The 10,541-nt window shown below is 41.4% G+C and overlaps 1 protein-coding gene across 1 annotated transcript in view; it reads right to left on the bottom strand.

Annotated features, from left to right (window-relative positions):
• Positions 1-643: 643 nt before the first annotated feature.
• The window catches only part of MAML2 (mastermind like transcriptional coactivator 2), a 186,608-nt gene continuing 176,710 nt past the window's right edge, over positions 644-10,541 (bottom strand). Inside the window, exons 3-5 of the mRNA XM_063305869.1 lie at positions 9,070-9,249; positions 7,387-7,498; positions 644-2,255 (exon numbers count right to left, since the gene is read on the bottom strand). Coding sequence (XP_063161939.1) covers positions 1,279-2,255; positions 7,387-7,498; positions 9,070-9,249 — 1,269 coding nt within the window. The 3' untranslated portion in view covers positions 644-1,278. The remainder of the gene's footprint in view (positions 2,256-7,386; positions 7,499-9,069; positions 9,250-10,541) is intronic.

Here is a 10,541-nt window from a genome sequence, read left to right as displayed (position 1 = left end):
ACACAATCCCATCTCCAATACCTAATTAGGTGGATAAAAAGGAGGGAAGAAGAAATCCACCAGGAAGTGGGAAAGCTATGGAGAGGAGAAGGCAGCTTGTGAAGTGGGTCATCTGCTGAAATCGTAACAAGCTGGATATTCCTATTTCACTGGAAAATGCTAGGCAGATCTTGAATAGAAAGCCTCTAATTCCCTTGAGTTTGGTACTCTGTAGTCTGCACATATTCTCCTATAAGGAGGGGTATTAGGAAGAAAGTAGGTGGGAACCCAAACCATTACAATGCAAGTTATCTGTTTATCCCACCTAATTCTGTAGATTTATTTCCAGGGAAGTGGGTAGAGAACTGCAGCTTTAATGGAGCATTAGGAACTTTGGAGTAGAGATTTAGGAAGCTACCATATGCTTCCTGGACATTCAGGATTGTGGGATGGCTCTTTCTCGCCCCAGACTAAATATCCTATGGAGTTCTTGGTGCTCTCTGAACTTGGTTGTTTGCTTGCAGTTAGGTAATGAAACATCTGCAAACAAACAATGAAGCTCAGAGAGCACCAAGGACTCCACAGTTCACCCTGAGCTTTGACATGTATATATGGGTTCTATCAATAAACTTCCTTGGCACTTCCTGATTGCTTCTATGAAGTGCTAAACCTGCTTCCTTAAATTGGTATGCTCCAGATGTTCTAGACTACAATTCACATGATGCACTGAATGAAAATGGTAATAATTCTGATCAAAACACATTTGGAACATGCAATGTTAGGGAAGACTACGCTTTTTGTGTTGGGTGTTCTTTTCTGCTTTCTGTTTATTTTTCCCAGCCAGATTTGTATTTGTATTTGTACACATACAGACACACACACAGATACACATGAAAATCATTAGTGGATATCAGCAGGTATATTTTTGATGCCGTGCATATTCCTGGGTCTCTCCTTTGTGTTATACTGTAGATGTAAATATTAGCCTACATATTTAGGATTTGCTTAGATGATGAATAGCCATTTCTTTGATCTCCTTTATCATTCAGAACCCCATCAACTATTTGGAAATTATGGATCCAAACTTCACCATCCCTGGCATACTTGATAATGGGACAAGTTATATAAGCATGGTTGCATCCAAGTGCTTAAGTTTGGATCCACAGCTCACTGTTTTGCTTCCACCCTCCCCTAACTTTTGTTTTCTACAAACTGAAGAGTGATATCCTGACTTTTCAGCCTTAAAAAAAACAATAATAATAATAAAAAGAAACCAGGAGTTAATAATTGTTAGCTGCCTCAGGAATGGCCTCCTAATATCTCATCAAGGTTGATGTCTTTCATCCAATCATCATTACCAGGCTCTGTTTTTAACAAAGAATCGATGAAGTCCGGATCACTATTGAGTGCCGGCCCAATGTTATCTCCTTGCTGGTTCAGAAAGTCAAATGCTAGATCACTGGAGTGATCTGTTCCTTGAAAAGCCCTGGTGGACATTTGGGTAGTACTTGATGAGAACTGGTTTGATGACAAGGGGTGGGGTGGTGTCATCCCCACCCTGGGTGGATTTAAGTGTGCCACAGCCTCTGCCCGTAATTGGGTAGGCATTGCACTCTGGGATTTGGATGCCCCAGCCATTTGCCCATTTAAACTTTGGTTCATTTGGCTTGCAGGCGTTCTCATCTGGATAGTGCCCAGTTGGTTAGGAGGCACCATGGCACGCTGAGGAAACTGCTGGAGGGCAGCTGTGCGCTGTAGTGGCTGGTTCGTATAGGAGCTTCCAGATGGGAAAGGGGATCCTGAAGCCCTCTGTGTTTCCTGTTGCTTTGATCCTGTTTCCGGAGAAACCCAGCTCTGAGCTGCAGCATTTGAGGTGACCATCACATTTGAAGGTCTTTGTGCTGAAGTCCCCTGGTTCAAGCTGAGTTTCCCTTGCTGGGAGTTAACTCCCAAGCCACTGTCAAAGGTTGGCATGTTATTTCCTTGTCCAGGTGGTGCTGGCCGAGATACTGCAGAGTTGCTTTGACTGGTTACAGTTGGGTTTAGATTTCTGTGCTGTGGAACTTGGCTCACTCCTGACGTTGCCACATTATACGCATTTGGTTGACTGCAGGGAATGTTCCCATAGCAGCTGATGTGGTGACCTGCTGGAAGAGAAGGCATCCTGGTTCCATGAGTTGTGGACAAGAGATTAGATGGCTGTGGCAAAATGCTAGGACTGGAAATGGGGTTGGAGAAACACAGGTTGGAGTTGATGCTCACAGCTGGTGATCCACCTAGGAGGAAACAAAGGTATAAAAATCCATAATCTTTACTGATCATCCATCAGGAGGTCCAAACAGGACTCAGAAACCAAAGTACCCATATGGCCACTTTCTACTCTGGCTATCGTCCTATCCCTCACTCAACACAATGACCCTACTGGAGAAAATGAAGTATATTCCTATGCCATCAAATGCCATTTCTCTGAAGCATGGTAGAATCACTCATCAACCTTTTTGCTCAATTACATGGCAGGATCAAGCCAACTTTGACTGTTCTCAGCTAAGCAGCATGATCAAGTTAATACTTAGATGAGAGATGATCAGGAAATACCAGGGCTGTAAACTAGGCTGGGAATTTTTTTTAAAAAAAATCAAAACCTTGGAAGAAGGCAGTAGCAAACCACTTAAGTGCACTGCCAACCAAACTACATGGGCATATCCTTGAAGTCACCAGGAGCTGAGCTCAACTCCAAGGAAACTTGACTAGATTTATGTACCATCTGTTGTCTCCAGTGTGTGTGTCTCTTATGTTCTGATTTCTCTCCTCTTCCCAGAAATTTCAACCAGAAGATTATAAGCAGAAATTTGATGCTCAGCCATGGGGGATGCTATGTATGTATGTATGTATATATGTATGTATGTAGTATGTATATATGTATAGTACAATTATAAATTTACCTCTTACTCTATGGTTACAACATAACTCTCTTTCTATCCTGTCTAATCATCAAAACCATAAATCATAAGTTCTTTTTTTTCTGTTTCATGCAAAAAGTCTATAAGGGGTTTCCAGTCAGCAATAAACATAGACATTGTCTTTTCTCTGATCAAAGAAGTCAATTTAGCCATCTCAGCAAGTTCCATCATCTTCACCAACCGTTCTTCCATTGTGGGTAGTAGCCATGGGGTGGTGCTTTCCTTCATGGGTAATGGATGAGGCCAGCTGATCACTTAGGACTTTTCCACCCATAAACTGGATTTGTACAACACAATAGACTAAGCTAAAATGGGGTTGGATATTAGTTTGCTTCAGAATGTTATGGAAACCCACAGGTTGTATGAACTCAGCCATCATATTAAATCACAATATGATTTATTGGGTCATAGTATATTATGTGAACAGGGCTTTATTAACTCAGATTTAGGGATGAGTGTATCAAATGAACCCAGCCAATGATTCATACGGAATGGGGTTTTTCTCTATTTCTGATTGGCAGTGAGCCTTCTATTGTTCCCTGATCCTTAATAGACTGAGACTTGGCTTAGTTAAATGGGTGGACTGTTAAACTTCTCCTGATTGATTTGTGGAGGCACAAATTTTAATGTGTTGACTTTTAAAGAAAAGTCATTCTGCGTGTGATATAATGTTATGATTGAAAGATGAGCCACTGCTTCATCTAGCTTGGTATTCTGGACAATGACTGGCAACCAGCCTTATGTTAAAGGTAGAAGTTGGCAAGAAGAGGAACCAGTTGTTCTTAGGCTAGACACAACAGTAATGTAAACAAGCATATCCTAGTCTTAAAGCCTGGAAGAGAACTGATAAATTTCCTTTGATTCAAATATGCAGGAGGAATTAAAACATGATTTCTGAATTCTGCTGTAAGCAATATTCTGCATATATATGGCTTCTAGCTTGTTTGCAATAAAGCGACTTATTTAACTATGACATCTCTGTGACCTTTGGCCATAAGCAAGTTCTCATGTATGGGATTACATATCTGGAGAGTTAGGATTTATTGCTGCCCCTAGTGTGAAGGTGGCACCTACCTGCAAGGCCAAATGTTGAACCTGGGGCCTCCTGCACGGAAAGTATGTGTCCTACCTCTGAACTATACCCCCTCTTAAGTAAAGAAAGAACTGATGTGCAAACTCAAAGACACTTACAGGAAAATAAGGTGTCTAATTCTAAGTAGTATTTTAACTGAAATGCTGTGTCTCTGGAGAAACCTTTGAATGGTCTGTTTCCCCACTGACAGGAATTCCTGTCACTGTGTCTTCCAGGTCCTGGGATCCACTGCCCTAGCAGGTCTTTTGTCAGGGAGTGTCTTGACAGTTTTGCCACACTCCTACATAGGAACCACTGAGATTTTTATTTTGCACAAGACAAATGCATGCAATGTGAAGGCAGGAGTAATCACAACTCATTGGATTTCTCTTTTGCACAGAGTCAGGATGAAGGGATTTTTGTTATTCTTGGATCGGTGGCAGCTTGGGGTGAATTATGCTACGTTCTTTGCTCTTATTCTTAGAGTTTCAGTGTCAGCAGAAGAAAAGATGATCATGGATCATCTTCAAACTGACTTTGCAGGACTGGGGAGTGAAAACAGTAGCAATGTGAAAGAACCCATGGAGACTCTTATCAGAGAGCTGCCTGGATTAGACAGGTCATTAGCAATTAAGCAGTGCAATCAGAGCTGAATTTGTACACTGAAACGAAGCAGATGTTCCAGACACATAACCAAGTATTTGTTGCAGCAAAAAGAACTCAAGCGACTAAGGCATTTTCTAGATTAGCCAAGATGGAACATGTTGATTCTGACCCAGATGGCCAACATACTATATTCTTTCGTAACAGCAGAAAATGTTTCAGAGGGTGCAGTAGTTGGGGACAATGGTTTTCTCTCTCTCTCCCAAGACAAAGTTTCCTTTTTTCTCTGAATCACTCACTATTTTTAGCTTTTTCATTCCCCCCCTCCTTTTTGTGCTACTCTAATTTATGCCAGATGGGCAGAAATTGCATTCCAGTTAGTGTTCAACAGAGAACACAACCAGACCTCAGATACTAAAAGAATTGAGTGGTACTGGAGAATGTGTCAATTTCTGATTGATGGTCAGAACTGACAGTCCATCATGAAGAGAAAGTCAATTCTGAGACTGGCTATGTAATCTTTAATTCTATTTCATGAAGAGAAGGTGTAGGAGGACCACTGAAACTAAATCCAAACTAGAGGACAAATGTATTCAATGAGGAATAGAGTAAAGGCCACAGTGTAGAATACTTTTTAGAAAAATGCTGGACAGTCTTTCAACATTTTCCATCAAGTGTATAGACCAGTGTTTCTCAACCTTGGCCACTTGATGATGTGTGGATGCTGGCTGGGGAATTCTGGGAGCTGACGTCCACACATCGTCAAGTGGCCAAGGTTGAGAAACACTGGTATAGACAGAAAGGTTAGGTAGATAATTTCTCCAAATATCTACAAGGGAAGAGAGAAATTCTCTAAACATCTCTGTGGTGAGTCCTACTAAAAAGGACCATAGAAAGACACCTGTCCTTGAGATTTCATGCCAACCTAGGAAGTGAGGAAAGCTTCATACTTTTGGAGTGATATCTAAACGACAAGATCCTCACACATTTGTAAACAAGTAAAATCGGAACAGCAGAGTCTATCTAGGAGCATTTTTCAGGTATTCTTTTCTCATCTAAAAAGCATTCTAAAGAATTTCTCTGCCGAGCATTAGCCTTTTTAAAATAATAATAATAATAATAAATAAAAATACATCCACCCCTTGTTATGTATAAACAGGGAGTGAGGTCAGATTTGCACAAATGCAAGTAACATGCAGTTGTTTTTTGTTAATCGTGTCCAATTCAGAGACTGCCTGCAGTTTTCTTGACAAGGTTTTTTGGAAGTGGTTTGCCATTGCCTCCTTTCTAGGGCTGAGAGAGATAGAGGGACTGGCCCTGGATCACCCAGCTGGCTTTGTGCCTAAGGCGGGACTAGAACTCCCGGTCTCCTGGTTTCTAGCCCGGTGCCTTAACCACTACACCAAACTGGGTCTCAAACATAAGTTAGCCACCATGAAAAAAAACAACAAGCAGGCTCAGAATCACAGCTTTCTTCAAGCTGTGTGCTGTCTAGATATGGATTGGATTTTAACTCTCCTATTTGTAGCATTTGGCTCTGCAGGTTAGAAATGATGAGATATCAAGACATCTGGGTGGCTTTAAATTGGGGAAGGCTGGCTATTCTGAGTACACAGCTGCCAGTTTGAGCCCTGACTAAGTCCCATGGAGAACCAAATAGCTCTGGTTGAGAAGTCATTTGCTTATGTTCATGTGAAGGGACCTCATTGCACTTCCTGGAAAGACAACCAGAGATGTACCTTACATCTGAACATTTCTAAACGTTGTGATGCAATTTGCCATTCCAAAAACTAGGGAAAAGTGTCCACAATTACAAAGAGGATTTCAGGAAATGTGTGTGCAAAAAGGCATATATTAGGAGAAATGCGTGGGTGCTATTTAAATCCCCCCTCCCGTATTTTGTTCTTCATACTCTCACATGGCCTAAATAAGGCATTAGTGTCTTTTATTCCAGATGGGTATACTCAAATGACTCTGAGTTGATGAACATGTGCCTGCTTCATTCACACTTGCATCAAGGTGTATGCCTAAAAATGCAGTGTGTGAAAAGGCCCTGAAATAGAACATGAGACAGTGAGACTCTGTTGCCCAAATCAACCTTCTTTAACATATTCAGAGACCTCAAAAAAATGAGACTTGGTTTAGGTCTTCACTAACTAAAATTTAAATGTTTTAAAAGTGAAGATCCATGAAGAATGTTTTAAGTCATCAGATGACTCATCACGTTAGAATTGCTCTTCATTTTCTTTGGAAGTCCTTGATTTGTCAAGCCACCAGGCAAATTCCAACAGAGTTAGATAGGCAGATTTTCCTATCTTTAGATGTCTTCTGATTAAGCTGATAGCTTAGGTATTGGGCTCAAATCGTCTTTTAAGCCGTTAGTGCAACTGTAGCAATGCCATAAAATGTTCACAGACACCGCAACAGCTGAGGGGAAAGGTCAGTGGAGGGCTCCTGAAAATCAATGCAGCTTCTGTGAAGGAAACTGAAAGATGATTTGTTTGGGGTGGGGGAAAGGTCTCAAGGAAGCTCTAGGGGACAAGGAGACTTTTGTGTTTCAAATGGTTGAAAGCAAAGAGGAGTTTAGGAGGAAGGAAGTTTGAGAGACCAGGGGGACAAGAACACAAGAAGAAAACAGGAGAAACCCTCACACTGAACTTGGAGAGAAGGAAGGCCTGAGTGTTGCTCATGAGGAAAAAGCTTTATGTCCCACATTCAGACCAGTGAAATCTTTGTCTGAAGGTGTCGGTTTGCTTTTACACGCATGCTTACCTGAATATTGGTGTGTTTGCTGCACACTGACTTGGCCCCTTCTTTGGTCCTTATAATCTGGTGGTGGTCTTGTAAGGTATCTATTCAGTTGATCTTGAGGGGTTACTTTCTCCTACAGGATGAAAGAAAAAGAGAAACCCATTGCTATTTATTTATTATACTGAGGTCACAATGTTGAAATGAATCACCTGACAGCATATACATACATTTGAAGATGCATCCTCAAGGGAGACCCTGCTCCACTGATGCAATAGAGGAGAAGCAGCTGGGGAGTTGTGGATATTTGTTAAAACAAGCTTCTCCAGCTTGATGTCCCTCAGAGGTGTTGGAATCAATTTTGGGAAGTAAACTCTCAACAATGGAGGACAGCAGGTTGAGGAAGCCCGTAGGGATGACTGTAATTTCAAATTGTGCAATATGGACACCTCACAGATCAAATGAAATGTTGGTATATTGTTTGGGATGAGAACAAATATTAAGAGGAGCTGTTACTGGGTTGTATCTGTTAGCTCTAGGAAAAGGCTACAAATGAATACAGACAATTTAGACGATCTGGATAGAATAATAACTTATTTTTCTCATTTTCTCTGATTCTTATTCTCTCATGATCTTATATCTAGGCACCTAGATATATGCGCCTAGCATACTATGTCAAGCCCTTCACACAATTATCTGAGTAATAGGTCCAAGAAGCTTGTCGTGCAGCAAAATGCTATTATACCTATTTTGCATTTGAGAGAAGAGAATATTTATTTATTTTATATCCCACCTTGATTATTTTTATAAATAACTCAAGGTGGTGCTTTATACAAGGCTGCTGAAAAGAGGAGGACTTTGAATCTGGAACTGTTGTTAGTTCATTTTTAGTTAAAAGGGGATGAGGAACTCTGCAACAGAAACCGGCTGCAATTCCTCTTTTTTTAACTTTGCATTTTTTTCCCTCCTGCTGTCAAAATGCATTTACTCTTCCTGCAGAAGGAAGGCATTTCCAATCCAACTGTGCAGCCTTCACACAAAATATGTTTTGCCTGAAGAAATACAGGGGATATACATGGGTGGTCCTCGTGCATTGCCAGTGTCTGCTAAGAAACGGGATGGTACTTGCTGCTCTGTACCGATTCCTCAGCTGCCCTGTAACCTGCTATCCTTGTGGATGAAAATACAAAATTCCCACCCTTCGCCTGCAGTCATATCATTGCTGACTTCTGCACCGAAGTCCTGCTCTAGTATTACTAGTTCCATGAATCATAGCTTGCCTAGCTATGATTCCTCTGAAACAGAAACAAAATGTGTGAGATCAGGGAAACACACAATCCTGAAACGCATCATGCATAAGGTGCCTCTGAAGCCTAGTTGCCATCTTCCTCCTGACTGCCTACTATGACTTCAAGATTTCAGAGATGTTTCTCAGCATCTCCTCCCTGACCTGGCTAACTAGAGGAGCTACTTGGAACCTAGGACCTTCCCCACGGACAAGATATGTTCGACCTTCATGCTCCTACTTCTGAAGTACACTATGGATTTTGCAGAGCTCCCAGGCCCAGTGAGTGCAATTCAGATTGCCCCAAATTCCTCAGGTGCCAAGCGATTAAGACAGGCTGAGCAGATCCCTTCTCACATTTCCTTTCTGAATCCTGGGAGGTTGTTTCATATATAGCTAAAATAGAAAATTGGGGTATTTACTGCTTCTGTTAGTATTTGCTGCTGGTGGTGGTGCTGCTGAAGGAGAAACTGTTGTTTGAGCTGCTGATTCAGCAACGCTTGTTGTGATGAGTTGATGTAGGTGCTTCCAGTGTTTGCATTTGTGCACGTGGCAGATCCTGGGTTGGGGCCTCCACTTTGACCCAAGACAGTATGTTGATCCTGTAAAAGAAAAAGAAAAGATGGGATGAGTAAAAAGATGTACAAAGATTCACACCAGCAAAAATGGAAAGGGAGGCATCATTATCCCTATCTTCTTGGAAGGTGATGAAAACAAAGATCTATTTGTTATATATTGACCTATTTTGTCTCTCCGCATTTCTTTCTTCTTCCTAGTGTTTTTGCTGCAGGTGCAGGTTCTGCTTTTTCAGATCAACCGAATGTTGATCCGTTGGTTGCAACAGGAATTAACTGACCGGCTTGTTGCCCAAGCCTGGCATCGTGGGCTGAGAGAGAGTGACTGGCCAAAGGTCACCCAGCTGGCTTTCATGCCTAAGGTGGGCTAGAATTCACAGTCTCCCGGTTTCTAGCTGGAGCCTTAACAACTAGACCAGTGTTAACCAATCTTAACCACTAGACCAGTGCTTCTCAACCTTGGCAACTTGAAGATGTGTGGACTTCAACTCCCAGAATTCCCCAGCCAGCATATGCTGGCCGGGGAATTCTGGGATTTGAAGTCCACACATCTTCAAGTTGCCAAGGTAGAGAAACGCTGCACTAGACAAAACTGGCTCCCTTTTGTCTCTCTGCAAATGTTTACTACATTTTATCACAATGAACACGCAGAACACTAGCTCTGATCTTGTCATATTTTCTTCCACATGCAGGTCTGTTGATCACACATTTTGTTATATTCAGTCCTGCTCTGGAAAGCTCAGAATTTTTGCTGAAAAAAGGCTTACATATTTTTGAAATCAATCAATCTAATTCATCCCTGAAGTAAATTATACACATGAAAATGTGGGGAAGCTTCCACAGTAAGGAATGGAAAAAAAAAATCTTTGCATAGATTGCAATGAATGGCCCATCTCTTACTGACAGGTTTTAAAAAAAAGTGGTGTAATGGAGTTCTTTATCAGAAAGCCAGTGCGTCTCTGATATACAAATCCTTCTTTGAATTTTATTTTATATTGAGACTTGAAGCTTCCCTTTCTTCTAGGTAAAATTCACTGTCTTCTCCTTGGTTCTATTTCTTTGCACAATAAAGATTGGAAAAATCAATCAAAAACTGTATGCATATATGGCTTTCTCTGTGTGTGCATGTGTGAAATCAGAATGGTTGGCATCTTTCTTTTGTACACACTGTTGTGGCCAAGAAACAAAACCAAGGACTGGATGATGTATTTAACTTGGTGTAAGCTGGGCATAGGGAAACTGTGCATCTCCATGGCTCCCGTCGAATTCTAGGAATCATATTTAAATGTTCTGCGACTGCCAAGACCAGACCTACAGGA

The sequence above is a fragment of the Candoia aspera genome, chromosome 5 (assembly GCF_035149785.1).
Source record: "Candoia aspera isolate rCanAsp1 chromosome 5, rCanAsp1.hap2, whole genome shotgun sequence".
Taxonomy (NCBI): domain Eukaryota; kingdom Metazoa; phylum Chordata; class Lepidosauria; order Squamata; family Boidae; genus Candoia; species Candoia aspera.
This window is presented reverse-complemented; position numbering and strand designations above follow the sequence as displayed.